The sequence below is a fragment of the Dermacentor albipictus genome, unplaced genomic scaffold (genome assembly GCF_038994185.2).
Source record: "Dermacentor albipictus isolate Rhodes 1998 colony unplaced genomic scaffold, USDA_Dalb.pri_finalv2 scaffold_14, whole genome shotgun sequence".
In the NCBI taxonomy this organism is placed as follows: domain Eukaryota; kingdom Metazoa; phylum Arthropoda; class Arachnida; order Ixodida; family Ixodidae; genus Dermacentor; species Dermacentor albipictus.
In genome coordinates this window covers 15,321,770-15,346,172 of record NW_027225568.1, presented here as the reverse complement: position 1 = coordinate 15,346,172, position 24,403 = coordinate 15,321,770, and the positions used below count along the sequence as shown (strand labels likewise).

Genomic DNA, 24,403 nt, shown 5'->3' with positions numbered 1-24,403 from the left:
TCAAGAGAAAAGTGTATAATAGCTGTGTCTTACCAGTACTCACCTACGGGGTAGAAATTTGGAGGCTTACGAAAAGGGTTCTACTTAAATTGAGGACGACTCATCGAGCTATGGAAAGAAGAATGATGGGTGTAACGTTAAGGGATAAGAAAAGAGCACATTGGGTGAGGGAACAAACGCGAGTTAATGACATCGTAGTTGAAATCAAGAAAAAGAAATGGGCATGCGCAGGACATGTGATGAGGAGGGAAGATACCCGATGGTCATTAAGGGTTACGGACTGGATCCCAAGGGAAGGGAAGCGTAGCAGCGGGCGGCAAAAAGTTAGGTGGACGGAAGAGATTAAGAAGTTTCCAGGCATGGCATGGCCACAATTAGTACATGACCGGGGTTGTTGGAGAAGTATGGGAGAGGCCTTTGCCTTGCAGTGGGCGTAACCAGGCTGATGATGATGATGATGATAAGCGCCCTCTACTGACGCCCATACTTACAAGCCACAACTAAGTGAACAGGACGTGCGACTTTATTGACACAAGAAAAGCAGTGCACCTTCTTGTATAAGAGAAGAAATAAAATTTGCATATCGATATACGCTGAAACCATTAATGCGAACTCGTAAACTGCTCACTTTCAGCGTTGCGCGTGACGGCCTGGTAATGAGCGACAGCCAGCAGCGCAAACAGGTTGGATAGTGTACCACCTGTTTACACCGGCAGTCATCGCTGAACATTAGCAACTTGCATTACGAAGCAATCGAGTGACTCGGGCATCTGCTTCCGCGGCCAACACAGCGACATGGACTACCCGGCATTTTAGCGTTACCTCCTTTCTAACCTGCACGTTTCTTTTTGTTCGTTCGGGGGCCGCTAATGTGTAACTCGTACTTGGTACTCCACATTCTCAACATGGGCATGACCATTTAGGAGCGACTTTTGCAGGCCTTTCAAACCATGTGGCTATCAACTTCATACACTTCGGACCATGTAATCACGCGTGCTGGTCTCCGTTCACGCCACATCACGGCCGATGAAGGCCCACAAGCATAATTTGTCCGCTGCTGCAGCAGGAAAGGTGGAACGGGGAGAGAATCAATTACGGTGCATGTAAACTGGGAGTCTTTGTCACTGTGTGGGCTGCAGGAGCAGATGGTAACCTCGAGAGACTGTTGCCCATGCAGCTGACCAAGTCGCCACATCCAAGAAACATAACACGGCGACCATTATCAAAAGAGAGTTGACATTCAATCACCGCATAAGGTTCATACAATACATTGTACATTGGCTAAGACCCACATGACAACAGTGGGCATTCACGCACTACAGGTCGCTTACAGCACTTTCAGCTATCCGACTTCAGGCACAGTGCTTGCCTACGTCGCACATGGCGGTCTAGTAACGAGTGACAACTAGCGGCGCAAGCAGATTGGACAGTGCCCCACCTGTCTGCATTGACAGTCGCCGGAAATTGCACTGCGAATCAATCGGGTGACGCAGACACCTGCTGCCATAGCTAACACAGCGACATGAACTACCCAACATTCTAGCGTTACCTCCTTTCATACCTGCGCGTTTCTTTTTGTTCTTTCGGTGGCCGCTAATGTGTCGCTCAAACTTGGTGCCCCCCCCCCCCCTGCTCTCAATATGGACATGGTCTGTTTTGTGGGAATCGCCATATTGCAGTCACTTTTGCAGGCCTTTCCACCCATGTGGATATCAACTTCATACACTTCAAACCATGTACTAATCATGTATGATAGTCTATGTTCACGCCAAATCGCGGCTGAAGAAGGCCACAATTACACTTTACCCATGGCTGCAGCAGGAAATGACGACCAGGAGCACCAGTCACAGTACATAAAAATAGGGAGTCTATGTCACTGTGCGGACTGCAGGAGCAGGTGCTTACCTCAAGAGGCCATTGCCCAATGCAACTCACAAGGCCGCCGCATCTGAGAAATGTAACGCGGCAACCATCACCAAGTGGGACAGCATGGAAACAAGACTCTGCAATCAATGGTGGGATCTTGTACGCGTTCCAAAATAGAACGGAGGCGGTCCGTTCTGTACGTCACGAAATAGGCAGTCCGCAATGTTCGCGAGAACGAGAGGAAGCAACCAGCTAATGAGCGAAGTGGAAGCCTGCGTCAGGCTTTTGACGTCTGCTTGGGGACCGTATAATATATTGAGAAGCGTTTCCAACATTTTGAGAAATATTTTACTGTTATGACTGAGTAGCAAAATGTGTTGGTGTTGCTTTCCAAAGATTCAGTTTGGAATGCGGAATGACTGAAACAATATATTGCGGTTAATGTCTTCAAATGGCGCTAGGTTGTGTCGCAGCTTTGCGAAACGTTTAGTGGTGGCGCTTGCCACCACCCCATTTCAAGCAAACGGTGCGAATTTTGAAGCGGTTCGTTAAGTCGAGCACTTGCCTGCGGGAAGCCATGGCACAAAACGTGGCGGCACCCGTTAAGGGACAGCGTGTCGGAGGGACAGCGAGAAACGGTGGTCACTTTCATGGAGCAGCATCCCCAGCTGGCTTTAGGATCCAGCGAGCTGGGGCCGCGCTTCACTGTTGTCGACCACCGACGGCTGTGGCAGCAGCTGACCGACACACCGAATAGAGAAGGCCCTGTCGTGAAAACGACAGAGCAATGGCAGGAGTGGTGGAGAAAACAAGTGTATGAGGCCCGCCGCGACGCTGCCGCAATCACCCAAGAGCAAAGGTGAGGGACCGTCGAATGGTCGGGGCGATTTGTCCTTCGACATTGACGACTATTTTCAGAAGCACAGGAGGGGGGCGGTTACCCGGCTTCCATGGCCGAGTCCTCCAGTTGACCGGGACGGTCCGTGTACATGGCGTCACCGACCTCCCCTACTAAGAGGTAAGCACACTGCCGCCGTAACATCATTGGTTCCTGAACGGTGCCGGCTTAGAGTTTGCCATTATCTGTAAGTGGTACCCTTAGTGGATTACGACACTGTTGGTGAACTTGAAAATAGCGCAGGAGAGAATGGAAAAGTAGGTAGCTTAATCAACTAGAATCTCAGTTGGCTGCGCTTTCGGGAAAAGGGGGATTAAGTCATCATCACAGAAATAAAATGCCTTCAGGGAAGTGCACGGGGATGGTTATACGTGAGATCATTAGGCACTCAATAATTGCAGAATATTTCCGCAAATGTGTAGTACGAAAACATGTAACATAGGCACTGTAACGAATAGCCATGTAGTGAAGGGACACGCTTATGAGACTTTCCAGCAGGCTGACGTTCCCACTACCGGAATGAAAGTGGAGTTGAAAGTAATCGTGGAAGGGATGGACGAGGCGGCGGGCGTGCAGAGCACAGCGACACGTAAGCATCAGAGGAATACGTGCTTTAATTATCGTCAAATGTGTGTGCAGTTCGTAAACATTTAGTGTGTTTACTCTACAGCGGCAGAGGATCCACCGCACGGCGCGTCACTTACAGAAAGGGTGGCCGCTGCACCTAGTAAGTTATTGATCCTCAAACTGTTAAAAAAAATTAGCTCTCCTATTCTATTGAACTAGTCCAATAAGCCATAACATGGCCGTAGCCACTTTTGTGCGTACCACAAAATGCGGTGAAATTGCAGAAAAATGCCGTGCAATGTAGAAAAAACAGCGACCGCGACGGGTGGATACCCTCACAACCATGTCGTCGCAGTGCGCCCGCAGCGTGGAACAGGGCGACGAGATGCTGCAGGCTGGTAGATCCTTTGGTGTCATTTTACATGAAGGTTATAAATATTCTGTATGCTCTGTTATCATAAGTAAATCATGAATCTGAAAAACAGACCAACTTGGGATGTGAACAAGTAATATGCGTTGTACGGAGGGCTCGGTATCGTATCTTGCTAATGATTAGCCACCGGGCAAAAGGATGGTTTGCCCTGGAAAGGGCTGTTTGGTGGTGAGAAATGCATTTCAGTAGCTCACAGAATGGTAGTTCCAGCAGGGCTTTGTCTGTCCAAACGAAGAGGCCATAGCTTGTACACGACGCCTGACACTGCCAAAGGATGCCATCAGGCCAGTGGCTCTTCAACAGATAGGGAATCGTTGTGCACCTTGCAATTCTTGTCAACAGCAGCTTGCAGCCACGATCTGGTTTCGAGTAATCAGAAACTCATACGAACAGTTCCACCACGATTATTCATTCCAGGTGCTGCAGAGGATCGAAGCGTCTACCTCCCACCTCGCTGTCGCGGCAGAGAGGACGGCAGCGGCTCAGGAGGGGATCCTGGAGCAGATGCATGCCACAGCGCAAGACATCGCTGCGCACCTGCAAGAAGAAAGAAAAATAATTTATCGGTTTTCTCTTTTTCAAGATCATTTTATTATTTTATTGTGTTTCATGAGTTCAGTTTATTTTATTTACTTATTGTTTGAGTTCTAGTGTTTAAGTTTCCTTGTATGAGTAATACAGGAGGATTTTTTGGAGAAAGGCGTAATGCATGCACTCAATTTTGTTCTGTAGTATTTGCCTCTTTCTATTTATGCTTATCCAGCTGCAACGCCAACGTGCTTTTTATTTACACATTTCAAAGGCGCCTAGTCTTTCACACTGGAATCATTGCAGATAGTTGTCGATTTCTGTGTACGGGTTTGGTACTGTGATATTAATGTTGCTTCACTATGTGTTGTAGCTTACTGCACTCATTATGAAGCGTTACCGCATAGTGTTTGCACTGTGATATTTTCATTTCGGCACAGTGAGGCTAAGGTGCAACAACTACATTGTGGTCTTTTTTCGGAGCACCAAACAAGTCACTCTTTGTGTTGCATAGTTTCACAAATGAGAATGGCCATCATTGCACCATGTCGGTGATTAGTTTCCTCTACTTTTCGTTCCAAGTGAGTCATTGCAAGAATAAGTGTCACGTGTGACACGTTCTGGGTGCTGTGAGATTGTAGAGCCAATTATTCACGTTGTATGTAACATGTTTCATCACAGCTGGCAAGTGCAGTCACCTTTTACAATTATGATTCACCTGTTCTTCAGCATCGCACTACAATTGCTGTCGAGAAATGAATGCTTCTAGTCAGTGACTCATAACACTGACAAGGGAACGGACATACCTGCCAAAGTCATACTTTCTTGCAAGGTCACGTAAATGTAACTGCAAGTTTTATGTGCCGTGGTGAAAACAATTGTGTGATGCTGACGTTGCTATGTTCTCACATGCTTTGCCACCTGTAGCATGTTGTACTACAAGGTTTGTGATGTAGTTGTCATCATAGCGTGCGATAAAGTTGACTTTCTAGTTTTCGCACTTTTACGTTAATTTACATCTACCCATTTGGACATGATGTGACGAGTGTAATGATGTGACTACACTCAGCGGTACATTTTGTTTGTGTTTGAATCCGCATTCATTACGCTTTACTTGCTTGCCTCGTCTGCGTATTCATGCTTGCACAGAAGTTTTGATACACCTAGAGCAAGAGATGGCTAGCAAGCATATTACCTCGTTCCTATCAATGTACACCGAGCGCCCGAATGTACAGGATGTGGCGGTTGCGATCATTTTGGGTTGTTTTATGAAAATTGTGCGAACCTTTTTCTGATGGTGCCCATGAGCACAGAGTGCCGATCATATGTACTGCTTCCATCAAGTCTGCCATGACTATGATGGGTCAAGGGATGTTTCCATTTCATATTTCACGTGATATTTAAAGAAAAGGCTGAACTTTCACGTTGCTACCATGTTTCATGTTGCACTAGGAAAGAAGTACTTTGTGCCAATTTCCCATTACTGTAACCACCAACTATGGCAAAACAAACACATGTTTGGACATGAGTAAAAAGTAACAACTTCTGCATCTACATGTACAGAACGTGGCATATCACGGGATGCACGCAACACATACAACTGTTGTAGTACCGTATTTGTAATGTTTCACGAGAAAAGAAGCATTTCGTGATGTGCATATTGCACAAAACAATGCTAGCTTGAGAGCAGCAGCAAATGCAGTTCTTCACAGATAAAGGGGCATGAAGCATTGCCTTACGACTGCTTCACGAGTGCTACTGTTAATAAGTGGCAGCCTTGGATACTCTTGCACAGTGAAGAGGTTGTGGCTTAGTCCGCGGCTATGACATTCTTTTTTAAAGGATTCTTTGTATAACTTTACTTCGTTTGTGTTTAAATAATCATAATCTGTCGGATGTGTGGATTTGGAACATTGACCATCCGTATGGAGGTGCACTTGACGTGTATACAAATTTTTTAATGTATTTTCCAATGTACAAACACAGCCCTGTGATAGCCTAGGGGCACTCCAATTTGTATAAATGTATTATGTATTATGAAAACTCACCATTCCTGTGTCCTTCAGAAAAGCTTCCTCTGAGGAACACGTCGTGCGGTGCCAGCACCTGGATGTCTCCTGGCTCCTCTGGCTCCTCAGCTGGTGGCACTTCCCCACCATAATCGTCCAATGTCCAGTCGCCCGCATCCAAGGCAATGTTATGGAGAGCAACGCATGCATAAATGATTCGCGCTGCTCTATCGGGGCTGTATAGCAGTGTCCGAAAGTGCTGCAAGCAGCGGAACTTGCTTTTCAACACCCCGATACATCTCTCCACAACACTGCGCATGGATGCGTGCTCCCGGTTGTAGTGGCCTTCAGAGGTGGGGCAGGCATGTGTGTATAATGATGGCCTCGCAACTGAAACGATATTTCGGAAACAGCAACGGAGGGTCCCGACTGCACATATGTAATGCAGCATCTAGTTCGTTAACTTGCCTCCGCCTGTAAGTTAACGAGACGAATATATTACACAGTGATTGAAGCAGCAATGTTAAACGACTCACTGGTATTGCTGTCCCCAGTCGTGGCAAGACGCGGCTCCAATTTCGATGCCGACGTGTTCCACATGGCTCACGACTGAAACCTAGCTTTCGGGCTAACACCTTAAGTTACATAATTCGAGATATCGAAGCGCAATAAACTGGTTTTGGCACAAAATAACCAACCGATGTACGAAACAAAGAATCCGCACCTGCCGTGCACGCGAACATGCCGGTAAATTCTTTTTAATCCAGGCCAGAGGTCACGTGGGAGGTCGATCATGCTGAACGCTATTTTGCCTTTAAAATGGCAACAGAAAACAAAGTTTGTAATAACGAGGACAATGTAAAATTAGTAATGATAATTTTGTACTCTTTGCCATGTAATAAAAACGCTTCGTTTATTGTTGAAGAACGTTTGTAGGTTAAAATTGCGCTTACTACGGCACCTCTAGCGGGAGAAAATGCGCTCACGGGGGAACCTTTTTAATTGTTGTACTATGCTTGTATTTTTAACAGCGCCCCGCCGTCGGTTTTTTTGGCCCTCTGTGGCCATTTGTTGAACTTGAGAGTGTTCGGGGCCTGGGCACGCTTTGACGCTGGCGACCAGCGTCTCCGCGGCTACAGTGTACTAGATAGGGGTGTGTGTTCAGACGGCGCAGCGCGCCACGCACCGCTTTGAAGCCGGGAGCGGAGACAGGTCCCGGATGTATGCGGCGGCGCTGCACTCGCACGGGCTGTACGGACGCGTTCTCCGTGTGTTGCGTTCTGTGGTGTTGCGGCCAGTTGCAGCGTGCTTGCCATGTGCTTGCTCTGAAGGGCTCTGAAGGAAGTCCTCGAGTTTCTGTCTCGTTGGGAGTCACATGCAAAAGGATTGCCATTTGTTGGGCGCGTTTGTAGACTGACTTGGAAAGCATATTTAGCACCAGCGAACAAGGATAGAAGGGAGACGACACCACAATGCGCTAACTTTAACTTGATTGTCAGGAAACACCCGCCTATTTAACTGTGCATGGGTTAAATAAGTGAGTGTTTCCTGAAAATCAAGTTGTTGAAGTTAGCGCATTGTGGTGTCGTCTCCCTTCTGTCCCTGTTCGCTGGCGCTAAATATGCTTTCCGTTGCAAAAGGACTTTGCGGCTTGAACCAGTCGACGGCAGATGGGCTCCGTGTGACATTGTGCAGCACTTTGGCTCTGTTAGAATACTTGGAAGGAGAGGGTCTTAAATACCCATTGACATTTAGACTAAGCCAATAAAAGTTGGAGAACTTCTTGTGAGGTAGTCTTGCGGATCCAACTATCACCCTACGCCGCCTTAATTTTTGATTGTTGTGAATTGCATTTTTATATCTTGACGAAGGCAATGTAAACAGGGATCACAGATGTCAGTAAACAGTTGGTATCGCTCCTTCACTCACCTGATAATTCTGAAAAGGAAGGGGACGTTGCGTCACAATTCACGAGTTAGTTGAAGCTGGAAATCTTACGCTGGTAGAGCAAAGGCTAAACAATACTCCGGCAGAGCACCGGGCTTATGCGGAGGAAAGGAGCGGTGACCGCCTAATTCGCTATATATGGCAGGGTATGTCGCGCAGAAACTTTTTGCTCGCAAGAAATGTGAGGACTGCTGCTCTCTTCTCTTGTGGAGCTCTAGTGTCAGCAGCAGTCTCAAAATTCACGAAATTTGTGACATTTGAGGATTGCTGTATCCGTCCAAGTTGCTTTTCGAAACACTAAAGAAACTTGAGGGAATATATTTACAACCTTCTTCCGCAAAGAGGAGCTTTGTAGCGACAGCATAATTGATGTCATGATTCTAGTGAAAGCTTTAAATTTGGCTATACCATATATGTTGCAAATGACATGCTGATGATTTCACATCAGCAGTTGTGCGTTTTTATGTCCTAACAACGCTACACTTTTCCGTAAAAAGCGTTAATCAGTGAACAGAAGCATGAAGAAAAAAGAAATTGTACTTTAAAGTTAGCTACACTGTTCTTAGCAGGCTGGTGCAACATATGTATGCTGACCCTTCTTTGTCTTTTTCATCTTAATGCACAACTGTTTCTGGTGCATTCAAAAAGCTAATTTTGTTAATATAATTAAGAATAAATGAAGTCATTTATATGCGCATATCAATTCCGCTCTAGGTCTCCATTGTTTGGGTAGGGATGTAGTTGCACTGTTTTTCTGTGTTTTGGCATACTGTGTAGTTTTGCAGAGATTCCTTTTACTTAGCGTCTTTCCTACCTGTTTTATTCCTTCCATAGAAATGTAGGATGTCGGTGTGTCTCATACTCGCACATGGGCCTGACGTTCAGGAACACTTCATGATGTAAATAAAAAAAAATCACGAATAAACTTATGTAGTTGCGGGGGGCTCGCGAAACAAATGTTTATCGCGAAAGAAGGTAAATGCCAAGCAGGGAAGCTCTTTGGCTTTGGGCTATGTACGTGCATGTTGTTTTGCTTTCGCTTCTACAACAGCGGCTGAGGAACTAAACGCTTGACGTTGGGTCGCGGATGCCATGGCCGCTTTTTTTATGAAAGCGTACCGCAAAAGAAAATGTGTGCACCTGGAATCCGAGTTGGTTTAAATCAATTCGATGTCCTTTACTACGGCGTTATTTGCAGCCGACTTTTCCGTTCGAATAATTTCTGGTTACGTGGCAACGTTGCTCAAAACAATGTTAACGGCTTTACGCCATTACTTCTGTGTCTGCAAAACCTTTGCTGTCAGGTTAATAAATGCGTCTAATGGGCCTTGAGATGCGCTAGGAGTGCACATACCATTCATCTTTTATATGTAGGGAGTTTCGGGGATGCATCTTAACATCCGCCGAGCATTTGCACGTCTATTTGATTGCAACAGAAAACGATTATCAAAATATCAGCGTGCAGCGCTGACACTGCGCCGTACGTTCCGTACAGCCCATGTTCCGACAGCGCCATCTCGTGCTATCTACATGAAGCGCCTCAGCGGCGAGCGCTTCCTGAACACACTGCCCCTATTCTAGTACACTGTACCGCGGCCTCCACCACTCGCGGGGGCGTGGCGTCCAGAAGAAGGCAATGGTGGCGCCATCTGGATTTTCTATAAAAAATGCCTCAGCGCGGAGCCCTCGTTGGACCCATTCTCCCACTCTAGTACACTCTAGGATAGACTAGAATTACTGTATATGCTACCAAAGGTAGCAGAATTGCGTGTCTGTTTTATCACGCCGCTAACGCCTCTATTGGCAGAACGTCATCACGTGGTAGTCAAGCAACCGTGCATTGCAGAGAAGCAGATGCCCAGGCCAATTTTTGCATTTCCAGACGCCGCCGCTGCAGCGAACTGGATTGACACAAGTTATCATCAGTCAAATTCAAAGCGAATCCGGCCGATCTTGGCGTTTGCTGTTCGAGTGCGCGCTAGCTGCGGAGCAACAACACAACGTGCACAGCGCATCTCACAGTTGGTTCATCGCAGTGTCCTCGCAGTCCCATCGGAATGATACAATGACCGGGTGCTGTGCTCCGACTGCACGAATTGCTCTGAAAGCGGAAAAGCTTTTTATTCGATCCCATTCAATCCCATGCACCACACTGCTTTCACAGAACTGTCATAAAAAAGCCAGCTCACATTTTCATGATAATGCACGGCTTGGGTTGTTGTTTCTGAACATAAAAGAGGTTACACTACTAAGTAAAGATATTTCATCTACTACTGCTTATGTGAAGCAGGATGCAAGAGGAATGAATGTCGTTATTTACCATACGGTAAGGGCCTAACTGCGCTTTGCATTATTACCCGTAATGTAGCTGTGTCAATCCTGTGAGAGAAAAACTTTCACTACACTCCCACACAAGGTTACTTTTGAATCCCTGCAGTGAAAAGGCACATAGTGAAGTGGCACTTGCAAGTGTGGCTGATATCAAGTGCCTGCAAGTGGGTACGTTTCTACAGCAAATTTAATGGGGTACCAGAGTCGAAATACTAATGGTTGGTCATTGATTCACCAGTAATATTTAAGACTGCCTACACGTTGAGAGCTTTGGCACATAAGCAGGTATGCATATTACAAAACCCAGTACCCAGTATCCAGTGCAGCGCCGGATTATGGACCCTGTGCCGCACGCTGGATGCTGGGGCGCTGGGCCGGCGCGGCGTACTGGGAGGCGCTGGGTACTGGTGCGAAAAACAAGCTCTAACGCGTGAAACACGTGGTGCCTGGACACCGTATATATATATATTTTTAGAACAGAAAGCAACAGAGAGCGTTTTGGTGCAATAAAAAGAAGAGAAAAACGTAAAAGTAAACAAGCTCCGACCAGGATTCGATCGTCGGACCTACAAAACCCAAGCCCAGTACTATACCACTACGCAAAAAAAAAAAAACACCACGCCAGGAGCCGAGCGCTGGCGCATAATTTTCCACGTCAAGGACCTAGAAGCAGTTTTAGTTTCACAGAGATAAGTCTCGCTCATTTGCAGTCATGGTAGATGCGCTATCGCGCAGCAACTAAAGCTCACGCCTGTACCACAAAGAAAATTTTGCTGTCCATATTCAGTAGCATGCTCGGAAGTGCCACAACACCGATTTTCACTTGCGATTGGCATTTTAACTTCGAAAAAAGTCCTAAATGAACCGCCGACCCGGGACGCTGTATGGGCTGTTACTACCGATTTGGATAGCCGTTTCTTGTTCTTCACGCGAAGGATATGCAACGTTTTCTTAGTTCCGGGATGCCTTTCAGTCGACACGTCTGTCTATTCATATATCTTCGTCAGAGAAGCGCAGGCTAGGGCTGTGTGCCTTCGGCGACAGCACATATATACCTGTGTTTATGACGCGTCACATCGGCGCTCATCGCTATTGTGCTGGCACTGTAGACATGAAAAAATGGTTTATTGAAGAACACTAATGCGAAAGCTGAAATATGGTGATTTACCTGTGTTAGACTTCTTGATTCCTGAGCCTAGACGCGCCGCGAGCGTGCAGACGGACTCGGCGGATACGGTTGGCCTAAGCTTCGGTAGGGACCGATCTCGGCGCCTTTTTCTTGACGATCTTATTCAGTCAGCTGTTTTCGATGCACTTTGTTTGCGATTAGGCCGAAAAGCAGTCCACAGGCGATACAAAAGCGTCCACGGTCTATCGACGATACGGTAGGCATGTTGCCTGCAAAAACAGAGATGCGGCTTCGCCGCATAAATTTGGTTGCTTCCCATGCAAGATGGTGGACCTACGCGCAACTCTGCTACCTTTGGCAGCATATACAGTAACTCTAGGATAGGCCAAGCATCGGGCGTTGGCAGTAGTCACGTGGTTTCGCATCTGCCATTTCCTCCTCCGAGAGCGAGTCGCGCGTTCGATTTGCGCGCTTGTCCTCTGCCTCTGAGCTTGAGGAACGCCGGATCTGCCCGACTCTGCTTCGGGGGATGGAGACGACCAGCCGAAGATACCACTAGGCATCTGTCCGTCTGTGCCACGTTTAAGAAACGCTGCGTAAGAAGTCGCAAACTTGTGATACCCGTGCTGATAAAAGCAGGAAGATAGCGGCAATTCCGTGCACACATGATATCTCCCACAAACTTGAAGCAGAGAGGCCAAAGAGTGGAAGTTTCTGTCGTCTTTTCTGCACCGCACAAATTGCCTCACTTGTGCGCTATAGAACCAGCCCTAGCAGTAGACAATCGAACTCTTGCAAGACTGCGCACAGAAATATTCGTCGACTACTCAAGAGGAGTTGTGTATAGCATACCTGTTTCCTCCAGGTAGCGTTACATGGGACACACTGGCAGATGCCTAAATGTGAGGTTGCAGGAGCATAACCATAAAGTTCAAAAAGGGAGAGAGGGTTCTCTTGGAGTACCTTGCTCTAAATGAAAATGTCGTCCACTTTTTGACAACATAAAAACATTACCTAGAAAGGCGCATGGCAATACAAGACTTACAATAGAATACAATACAAGGCTGCGGTTATTGCAGAAGGCAACTGTATCAGTAAAGCGTCCGCAGCGTTGACGGATAAAGAATTTGATTACTTAGTACCTGCACGCGGGGTGCTGCCTTAGGCCTGGCTTGCTCTTATTGCTTTGTGTTGGTCTTGTTAACTCACACAATTATATGTCGTGATCACGTGAGCGACGTTATATATTCATGCTTCTTTGTAATAAACGCCAGTTGGAAGTCAGCGCTTGCTCTTGTCGCTTCCTTTTTTCCTCCGTGTCAACCCTCGCACTGGTTATATAATCCTTTTCTAAGGCATCCGTATATGCGATACGAATTGTTCTAACTGTCCATTTATCCTCGCCCATCTCTTGGGCTCAAATCTTCATAAGTGCACTCAATCATACACTAACGGGCTACATTGTGACTGATTCCCCATATTACTGACGCCTTCGAATCTGCTCGTGCCCCTCATTTTGCCGAGCGCTAAGTTATTTTCACGGATTGAAATGCTAAAAAATATTTTTACCGCAATAATAGTCATGACCGAGCAACAACATGTTTCTGTTACATACGTTTCTCAGTGCTACGGCGGTAATAGGCGGTTATAGCTGTCTTTAAAATCCATCGAATGGGGCATTCTTTGGAGTGTGTTTAACCAGTTAGATATTACACTATTTTCAGAGACAAAGATGCTTGGGCTATGGCCCCACGCATCGCAATCTTACAAAGCGGCGCGGGTGCTGCTAAGGTTTATGAGATCGATTCGCCTCAGCGACCGATTATAGGCATTGGTGGGCTTGGTGGCTGTGCTACAGAAAAGAGCACTAATCAACTCTTCCTGACAATGCAGGTGCTTGTCACGAGCATCGTCGCATTCCTGCCCAACCTGACGACTGCGCCGTCGGGTCCGTCATCACTCCCTCCGATTAATGCCAGCTGCAATGAAGTTGCGGCTTCCTACGTCAACAGAGACGTCACCCCTGCCCCTGGCATGCCGTCAGGGATCTACCGATGCCTCGCTGTCACCTGGATCGTCCCATCACAGTCGACATCATCATATTCATCATGTATAAAACCGCAGCAACCCTCAACGACAGTTCGTGAGCTTGGTGGCTGTGCCACAGAAAAGAGCACTAATCAACTCTTCCTGAAAATGCAGGTTACTAAACAGTATAGCCTCTTTTGAAAGAAAACTAGTAATTATTTATTAGTGCAGTTACCAAGCCCACATTGTGTGAGTGCTATCGCTACTGATTGTATTCACGCCATCTGAATTCTTCTACTGTTGTTATCTGGTGACATTGAATCTAACTCCGGTCCCGATTCTAACGACATTCTCGTCGAACTGAAGAAAATTTCCGCTAAAAAACTCGACTCATCACCGATGTTGGCGAACTAAATAAACCAGCTTCTGAAGACAGACAAAACCATTCCTGATCTGAATGAGAGAATGACCAAACTAGGCAATCACTACCAAACCCTTATAACCCTTAAAATAGACCTTGACTACATCCAAACTAACGTCACCCAGACAGCGTGCTTATTCTCTGCGCTACGTCCATCCACGTCCTGTCTTTCCTTAATATCGTGTGTGTAAAACTGAGTGCAATATAACCATGAACGTTCACCAACTAGCCCCCTTCATTGCTTTACTAAATTAGTCTCTGCATTTGAAGCACGTTTAGACGACACCGAAAATTGATCCCGATGGAATAATCTAGTATTCTATGGCCTTGAAGAAAATTATAAGACTGAAACATATACCGAAACTTAAGATGCAATCATTCGTCACTGCCAGGATCGCATTAACATAACAATCGACGCTAAACCGATCAAATGCGCACATCGACTCGGACCCCATTCTGATAACTGTCGCCGCCCAGTAATAGCTGAATTCCCGTTCTACAAAACTAAAGACACTATTCTTTCTAATGCCCGGAAACTAAAGAACACATCTTATAGCATCGGTGAAGGCTTATCTCGTCCTGTCCAATCAGCGAGCAGTCATGTTGTAGCATTCGCGAAATCCAAAGGTAATGAATTTTCACTTCACTACAAGACATCGGTACAAAACATTTCCTATACGACACATCGCAGACGGTTAGGGAAATATCATAGCGGGCGTTTTTCGCAAAATTAGCCAGTACTCGTCCCAGTACCTCAGCAAGCAACCCTCTTTCGTTGTCTTTAATCTTCACTAATCGCAGTTTTATGCCGAAACGAGAACTACTGTCAAGCATAGTAACGTCATCTAACAGATATATGCTGATACTAACCGAAACCTGGCTCACTAACGCTATCGCTGACGCTGAAGTTGTTGCCGACCTGCCAAATTTTTCCGTTTGACGAAACGGTCGCACATGTTCACGAGGGGGCGGCGTATTGATCGCTGCTGGAAAAGAATTATCATGTTCAACCATCAGCCTCACATCTGACTTGGAGATGTGGCTTCTGTGCCGTGCTTCACCACACTCCATTGTAATCGGCATATGTTATAGGCCTCCGCATGCATGCTAACCCAAAATGTTCCCATGACCTTAGCAACATACTAAACCAACTTACGACGTCATTTCCGAACGCACACAGTCTTCTCTTCGGGGATTTTAACTACCCAGGTATAGACTGGCGTCGCATTTTGCGTCGGTGACTGCAGTAAAGTATTCTTTTTCGGCTGAGTTGTATTTTTCCCACGCCTCGGGATTTCCTTTTATTTAGGCAGCGCGATGAAGTCTCGAGGGAAACAGCGACGACGTGGGACTGTCCCGAGTGATTTCCGCTGCAGCATTGGCAAGGTTTTCGTGCAGAGGGGCCAGTTTCTGAGTGAACGCTCGGGTCAATTGATCAATCAATGAAGCCATCAATCAATCAATTAATTAATCAATGAACTACCCAATTATTCAATCAATCAAAATTTTATTCATCTCTTCTTCTTGGAATGAGTCAAATTTTGATTGATTGGTCATATAACTCCTGTTCAGTAATTTGCCGTCATTCGCTAAACATGGCACGCATTTAGGAAACACATATAAGAATGTGCTAGAATTTATTATTTGGCCATTTTATCCACGCTTGAATCCTTTAAAGGGCCCCTCACCAGTCGCAAAAGCAAATTTTGTTTATACGCAGGAATTTATTGCTTGCCCTCTAGGGAGCTTTCTACAGCAAGTGTTTTTAGAATTGGTTCATCAATATCAGAGATAGAAACATTCGCAGTGTCGCGTCCACGATTCCTGGAGGCGAGCGTCACTGCCAGCATGGACACTCTTTCCACTTGCCACGTCGAGACTCTGCAAGCGAAGTTCCTTGCCTGCGTTCTACCACACCGCAGCCGGAAGGTCGCCTCCCGCATACGTCACGGGCGCTGCCTTTTTTTCCCCCTCTAGCGTTTTTACTGCGCGACGCATTTCCGGTGTCCGTCTGGCGCGCGAGCTCTCGCATTTGTATTGTTTCGCGCTGCGCACAATTTTTCGCGCTGCGCACGAGATAACTCCTCGCTAGCCGTATGATGACACAGGGTCCCAAGAGCACTAGGGAGACCCAAACAGATCAAAGAGCTCGATGGTGCGCTGGAACCCAGAAGAAAAGGGCAGGTAGTTTCGTGTTGTGCACGCATGACTACACGACCTGGGATAAATCAGAGCAAACGGAAGTACGGCGCCCTTGATATGGACCGGAATAACTAAAGCTTATGCCGACATTCGGTTTGTAGGTTTTTTCTCCAAACTTTAAATCGTCTGGTGAAGCAACCACCCAACAAATAACTTGTAGGCTTGAGTGATTCTCGAAGTAATGTTACAGTGTCAGGGTGAATGACGTTTTAGCAATGCCAAAAACGTAGGCACACTTGTACAACTGATGACCTCGACTGGGCAGGGAGCTCCATTGACAAGGACGCACGGCGTTTGGTTTGAAACGTCAGTTCTTTTCACGGCGCGCAGAGATGCAATACTTCGCCAACACAATTGTTAACGGGCATTGTATACACTGCACTTGTCGGTTCGAAATGGCTAGACCTGTAGAAGACCCGCAGTGGTTGCTCAGTGGCTATGGTGTCAGGCTGCTGAGCACGAGGTCGCGGGATCGAATCCCGGCCACGGCGGCCGCATTTCGATGGGGGCGAAATGCGAAAACACCCGTGTACTTAGATTTAGGTGCACGTTAAAGAACCCCAGGTAGTCGAAATTTTCGGAGTCCTCCACTACGGCGTTCCTCATAATCAGAAAGTGGTTTTGGCACGTAAAACCCCATAATTTAATTTTTTTAGACCTGTAGAAGAGCCCTTCGAAACAATCTACGGCGGTCTAGTATTAGATTTGCCGTGCTTCACCGAACACGACACTCTACGTGCATTTGGTAACGGGCTGTTCCCTTGGTTCATTGTCATTGTGCCCTATAGGTAATTGAAAGCAGTTGTTTATCGTTTACAAGCTCCTCACTTGTACGGACGTCTAATTGCGAACGGTATGACGTGCATGTTTCATTGTATATAAGCCTGATATCAATTGTGATATCCAATGTCACGTATGTGTCTATCTCATGCATATTTCGTTTCCTTGCCACCAAAAAATGTAGACATCAGACCAGCCCATGGGACACCTCACGAAATCCATCCAAACGGCGGTTATCCGTAACGAAGTGTAGCTACCCGCCGTCACTTCGTTGTCCCCGCTTCATGGGATTCCAGTTTGCCTCACCATGGAGGTCATTTCCCTTGCTCAGGAAATGCAGATTAGCTCGCTGTGCCTCACCGGAGGTGTCACTGTCCCCGGCTCTTTCTTGGAACCGAGGCGGCTGCCCGACAGGGGTGCCCCCGTAGCCACTTCGGCAAACCTGCTTTTACTTTTGAATAACGCCAGCGGACTCTTTCTTCTCAAGCTGTCAAGACGTGTATTCCTTGCCTTCGTTAAACCGAGCTCCCAACAAACGTCTACGAAGACCTCCCAGAATTTATTTACCCACTTAAGGCCCAAGGCTGGAACGACCTTCCCGCCCACATCGCCATGTTATCAGGTCGTGCACAGTTTACAACAGCGATCGAGAGTAATCATTCAGCATGTTAACCAAGAGCCGCTGTATTTTTTGTTAACCCCGCATGCATGTTCCGCAAGAACCCTAGGGCTATGAAAAAAAAAATGACCATTCCACTCTGTGTCGTCAAAGCTCTCAAACTGAAAGCAACGTGATATCGCTGCCATTAGATCTTCACAGGGTGGAATGGTTGTCTTATTTTTTTTTTCGCGTTGCCAGTCTGGCGTCGTTGTTCGTTCGGGCGTGTCCGGGGTCGCGGTTGTCGTTTTCGTTGAGCATCGCGGGAACGTTCTTCGTCGGTGGTCGTTTCGCGCCGTTTACATTCTCGTTGTGTCGCTCGTCGTACGCATGTTCTTCGGGTGTACGAACTATACGTGCCCGCCCCATCAATGACGCAGCTGTTTTCTGGCGTCGACACCTCTCCTGATTATATACGACGATAACCTTGACGTCACGCTATTTTTCACGGTGAGTGTTCTAATCAGTTCCGCATTTTGACATGTGCGCCGAAGCACTGCACCCGTATGTCTTTGTTAGAAATTGATAAGTTCGTTTCTGTTGCCGGACGCCGAAAGAACTGCGGAAGGTTAGTCATATGCAGCTTTCGCTGTAATATACAAACTGTGTGAACATGCGTCTGACGTTCCCGATAATATTTAATAAAGTCCAACGGAACCCTTATTCTTTATTTCCAGGTACGACTGATGTATCTTCTTGATCCTCGTGATCTCAAATATACTGAGGTTCGATAGGAAGAAAGCTCTTTCGCAAAGCCGCATCCCGCGAAGCTTCATACGATCTTCAGAGTATACGATACGTACACAACAGTTCATCCTACACGCGTACCTTGCTGGCCTAATGTGTACTAGCTGGGATTCCGTGCAAACACGAGGAAGAATCTGCGGGAAACAGCACACTTGCACGGCAATTAGTGGCAGGGGGGCTGAGGGGTTAATTTTTTCACTAGAGCGACATCTATTGGATGGTCGGGTAATCAATTAAAGGGACCTTGAAACGATTTTGACAATTTTCTACCAACGTACCGAGTCGTTACAGTAGGTCCTTCTGGTTATTAATTGACGTGTCTAAGTGCTCCTTGTAAAGCGTCTAATTTATTATAAGGTTTTAAAAATGTACATCACTGCCGATCGCAGCACATCTCTCGGCTGAATTTTAAGCCACCCCGACCCATTTGACGTCATTTACCACAATGACGCTAGAAGGGTGATCTATCCGATTGGCTGCCCAGGGCGCGTCATGAATACTTTCTCTAACTTTATGGTGAACAAATGTTGTTCGTAATAGTTGGAATGTTAGTTAATTTGTTTCTATAAAATAAATGTAACATAAAGAGAGTGCACAAGAACAATTTCTCACTCACTTTCCGGCACACAACAATCGCCGTCTGCTTGTGTTACAACGTGCTCCATTTTGACGAGAACTCCACGGTCAGAGTCAGTCTCAGTCTTTTCTCGAGCACCAAGGTTCGACTTTGTTGCGTTGTGGACTGAAAACTTAGGGACAGGCAATATGTCAAGCTGCGACGTCATGTCCCTCTGCAAGGCAGCAGACGAGCGTACTGGTTGCAGCGCTTCGAACTGCCGCTATCCGATCGGCGCCGGGATTTGCGCGTTCGCGGCCGTCACTTTACATCAGAGGATTGCAAGCGCAATGATGTTTCGCGAGTCCGGTATTCGAGTAAACGCAAGCGCCAGGGGACAGGGCCTGGCCGTTTGACCATGCCGTTTCACGGGATGAGCACAAGCGCGAATGTGAACGGCCTAAAGCCCCTCAATTTTTCAAAAGTAGCGCCATTCTTAGATCTTTCCGCCACCCCGCTCACCCTGGCGCTTCCATCTCCACGCCTTCTGTCGCCCCAGCCTCCTTCGCTCTCCCATTGGCCAATCTGTGTCACGTGGAAGCAGGCGCCGCGCTTTTGCATATTTTTTCTTTCCAGCACGCTCCGACCTCCATTCTTGGGCCTGCGCGACGAAAGTACGGCAGGCAGACTGACGGACTGCGTTAGCGTAATCGAACTTGTTAGGGCCGAGAACTTAATTGCGATGCCGTGCTGCTGCGCCTTCGGTTGCCGCAACAGATACAGCGAGGGCAAAAAGCTTTTTGCTTCGCTATCCGGCGGATCCGGCGGGCTTAAGGCAAAAAGTGTGGATTCACAGGATCGGGCGGGCTGACTTCGAGGAAGTGGCAAAGAACGCACGGCTTTGTGAAGTAAGTGCCACGGCTCCTCACAACCTCTACTGAACCCTGTTCACGCCTTCCACTTCGAAAACGTGTGTGTGTTCATGCTCTGAGTGGTTTTTAACGCGTTGAAGTTGACTTCTTTTTCGGATGTGCTCTCTTTGTTTCATGTAGTTTCGTCTTGTGGTGAAAGTGCACGCATCTACAGCTGGCCTGTGACATAAAAGCGACTTTATTCGGGTGTGTTTTGAGCTCCACCAGAAGTTAGCACATTCTCGACGCTTTTGAGAGGCTCGCTATGACTTATGGGTGCAGTCTTTTAGCTTCGTATGTACGCCCGCATGTATTGATTTCGTTTGTGGTGATTAACGTTTTTAACGTCCCGAAGCGACTACAGCTATGATGGAGGTCGTAGTGGAAGGCTCCGGACAACCTTATCTAGGTCGCCAGGGGATGCTTAATGTGCACTTTGATCGTAGAGCCGTACGTGGCGTTTCATAATCCTCGCGCGGGCGCGCTAGCGCTGCTTTGGAAGTTGGCGCCTCGGCGGGATTGTATTTCTTCAATAGATTTTATTTACTAGTTGTAACAACGTGTCATTACTTCGTATTATTGACGGCGCCTCCAGAGCACCAAAGTGGCAACGGGAACGCCAAAGCTAGAACCAGGGCTGGATGGGGCTCATCGAAGCCTGCGCATTCCAACAGGGTATAAGAACGGCTGTCCGCGATAGTAGACAGCCAATTTTGTATGTGAACACTCCCTGCGCCGCCTGCGTTATTGTGACGCTACGTGCTCTTTAGAGACCTCCGTTAGCCGTCACATGTGCCCTCCTGGAGCAGTACTTGTAACAAAAGAATATATCGTCACGATTACCAAAGCACCCTGCAATGAAAAAAGCGGCCCTGTTGCCAGGTGTTGCTGACCGCAGACAGTCGGAATCTCTCACGCGCCGGCCGAACAAAAGTATCCTGCAGGTACGTAAATGAACCTGCTAAACCACGTACACATACTTTCACGCTGTGAAAACCTGAAACTTTGGTAATTACGCGTGTGTTTGAGCACACCGCGTGCTTTCGTCGTGTTTCATCAACACGAACTCTTAACGTGCGCGCGTTTTACGCCTTAAATACGCATTGAATAATGGTCATTTACTCGATTTCTTCCGCAATTCAAACACTACATTCCTAAGGCCAGTTACCGACTCACGAAGCAAGATCTCGATTGAAAAAACTGCTCCGCAGGGCTCGAACGAAGTTTTCCGCGCATTTCCTCCCGTAGCGTGTTAGCCGTGGTCTGCTACGGCGGGCCCAGCACCGGCGGCGCCACCGTCGAGGCCGAGTGGAGGAGGAGGGAAGTGGTTGGCGCTACTTTGGGAGAATGAGGGGTTTGAGAATTGTCTGCACGGTGCAGCCACCTGGTGGCACAGAGCTCAACTGCACACAGTAGCAGTAAAGAAATGTATTCTTCTTTGCTGCTGGTGTAACTTATAATCGTTAACACGCTGTTTTTGTAAATATATGAAATGTTTTACACTTGGTTAGAGCAATATTAGTGCTTTGTTTGGCTGGTTAAGCTCTGCACCAATAGATGGCTAGACAAAATGCGCGTTTGAGCAGTGCAAATAACCTGGACATGTGCACACAAAACACTAATCGGTCGTTGCAGCTTCTCGGTGCACTGACGATTCATTATCTCGGCAAATGCTCATACGAAATAACCAGCGAAGGCACTGGAGCCTCTGCGATTCTCACCCGAGCTCTTAGGACAAAGGAACGTCAACACAGTAGTGCAAAGAACCACAAGGGCATTTATAGCACCTTTCATAGACCAATGCCTGCTAGCCGAGTTGCCCGACTCACCGCGACCGGATAGCGAGAGAATATATGTTCGCCCCATGCTGGACATTAACGCCTGGTCGTTCGCGCGTAAGGTCACCCGAACGGTGGCGCGTTCGATGGAAGCCTCGCGAGACGGTCGCGCAGAAACATGGATCGGCGCACGCGCGGAACGTCCGCACCGCTTGCCAACCCGCAGCCAAAAAGGAAGAGCCTTCTCCTTTCCGCGCCCAAGTAACCCCGCTGTTAGCTGGCGTTAGCAGAGCCACCCTCGCGCTATCTCTCGCGATGCACTTCAACCACACCGACTGCCGCGGGCATCAAGCCACGCGGCGAAGCCGGATTACAGGAGGCGGGAGCTACGCGGGAAAACAACATATCAGGGTACGCGTGAGAGTCACGCATCCCCACAAGCTTCACACGGACGCGCGCTGACACACACATGCCCGTCGCTATTTAAAACTCCGTGGGGAGTTTACAACCACGTAACCTCAAACTCCGTGGGGAGTATAATCGGGTCATATCGTTTTTATACTCCGTTCCTAACCTATGGGTGTATAATGAAGACATGCCATCTTCACTCTGCTATGACGGAGTAAATGGTTCGGGCATGAGATGTATAGGGGCTGATAAGCCGATAAAACTCTCATCTCAGATAATTTTTGCTTACAGTGCTATAGGACAGCTGTTCGCCAGTGCTAGTGTTGTTGCGTCGGCGCGTCGCGTACTCGGTAGCGACGGGAACCCATTTGTTTCGTGAAGCTGATGCAGGAATAGGTTCGAGAAGGTCCAAGCCGACAAGGAAGAAGGGCTCAGGTTGTACGCCCATGGGCTGAAGATACCCAGCAGGAAGCAGAGTTGGTTTTCTTTTGGCGTTGACAGAGCTTGCAGGCGTTGACGTACCGCTCCACTGGCTAGGCCAGGCGAATACAAGCGATGGCGCACGGAGGCATGTGGGCAAATAACACCAAGATGGCCAGCGGTTTCGGCGTCGGGAAGTTCCCGAAGAACTATGGAGCGCAGGTGTGAACTAGAGGAGATCTGGCCAGGGCCATCATAGCACGTATTGCAACGTAACACTATAACTGGTTCTCTGATTTCATATTCAGCGTAATAGGATGTATCGATAGAAAGACTCAGAACGCATGAAGAAGGCAAAGAGTGCTAATCACAAGAAAATACATGTGCGCATTACCGCTAACAAGCGCCATATCCACTCTAAATATAAATTTTGTTAATTATCTAGTCTTCCCACACCGTAAAAGCATGCATGTAACATTTTCGAGGGCTTCTAATCCTACTAACAGCCTTTCCAAAATAGTGCTCCACACTGAGTTCTTGCAGGCAAGCGGCAAGACTGTATTTCACATACCGGTTCTTAACATAAAAGAAAGGATGATTTACCTGTTGTCATTTAATTTTCATTATGGGTGCGCAGTTAGAAAATTTCTTGCATACCACCCTTAACGTTCCCCCATTTCCTCTCAATAATAACCGGCGAATGACCTGCATATGTAAATATGGCTTTAGAGCGCTTGTGGTCGCACCAACAGCTTTGCTGTTAACATGTTAACATGTTTTGAGCTGCCTGACAACTCAAACTTTATTTGAAAAGAAACGTGGCATCATATCTGACAATAGCAATACAGACTAGAAAGAAAAAAAAAAGTATAATGGCAGAAACCATCCTCGGCGATTATCTTTAGGTTAATGCAAATCATTTCTCCGATCCAGGTGACGCAAAGCCCGAACGAATTCACGACATTCTGGGGAAAGGCACGCTCGAAGATGGCGACATGCATGCGCGGGCCGCGACACCCTGACGATGTACGATGGGAACTAGATAGGGGCAGTGGCAGACGCTAGACGCCACACAAAATTCCTTTCGCCGAAGTGCTTTGGAAGTACGCCTCTGCGTCCCGTTCCGGTCCTGCAATCGGCGCCGCTCGGCGGCCTGTTGGACCGATTTATGCTCGAGCCGCACGCCACGCCTCGCACCTACCGCACGCGTGCGGTGATACAAAAAAAGAATAAAAAGGAACTGCACTAGTGCACTTGTGCACACTAGTGCACTATTGCACACTAGTGCAATTTGTGCACAAATTTCGGTTAAAGCTATGTTCACACTACGGTCGTAACGCGCGTAACAGCTCTTTCGGCGTATCGAACGTAACGGCTGTAAAAACCGTTACGGCAGTTAAGCCGGCACCTTTGTTCACATTTACTGCTGCCTAAATTACGGCTTTTACAACAGCCCAATCAAATTTGGAGCTGCAGAATCGACGTCACCAGCGGTCCAATATGGCTCCTGTCAACATGCGAGCGCTGGCCGAGATCGAAGAAGTTCACGCTCAAAACAAACTTATAGTCATGTATTCAATCGCACAAAGACGACGAAGGCGATGCAGAAGGGTTTGGGAGCGGCAAGTATTTCTCGACGGGGCCGTGGACGGCGATTTTCACAACCTTTTCGCCAAGCTCCGAGTTGGTGACGCTGTGATGTTTCATAACTTCATGCGCATGTCGCCCCAGGAGTTCCGCTTCCTAGAAAACCTAGTGAGATCACTCAGCGAAGTTCGGAGCACGC

The 24,403-nt window shown here is 47.4% G+C and overlaps 1 protein-coding gene across 1 annotated transcript in view; it reads right to left on the bottom strand.

Annotated features, from left to right (window-relative positions):
* Positions 1–24,403, bottom strand: part of LOC139051743 (uncharacterized) — a 185,236-nt gene that overhangs the window by 55,251 nt on the left and 105,582 nt on the right. Inside the window, exons 3-4 of the mRNA XM_070528734.1 lie at positions 6,341–6,691; positions 3,959–4,301 (exon numbers count right to left, since the gene is read on the bottom strand). Coding sequence (XP_070384835.1) covers positions 4,204–4,301; positions 6,341–6,691 — 449 coding nt within the window. The 3' untranslated portion in view covers positions 3,959–4,203. The remainder of the gene's footprint in view (positions 1–3,958; positions 4,302–6,340; positions 6,692–24,403) is intronic.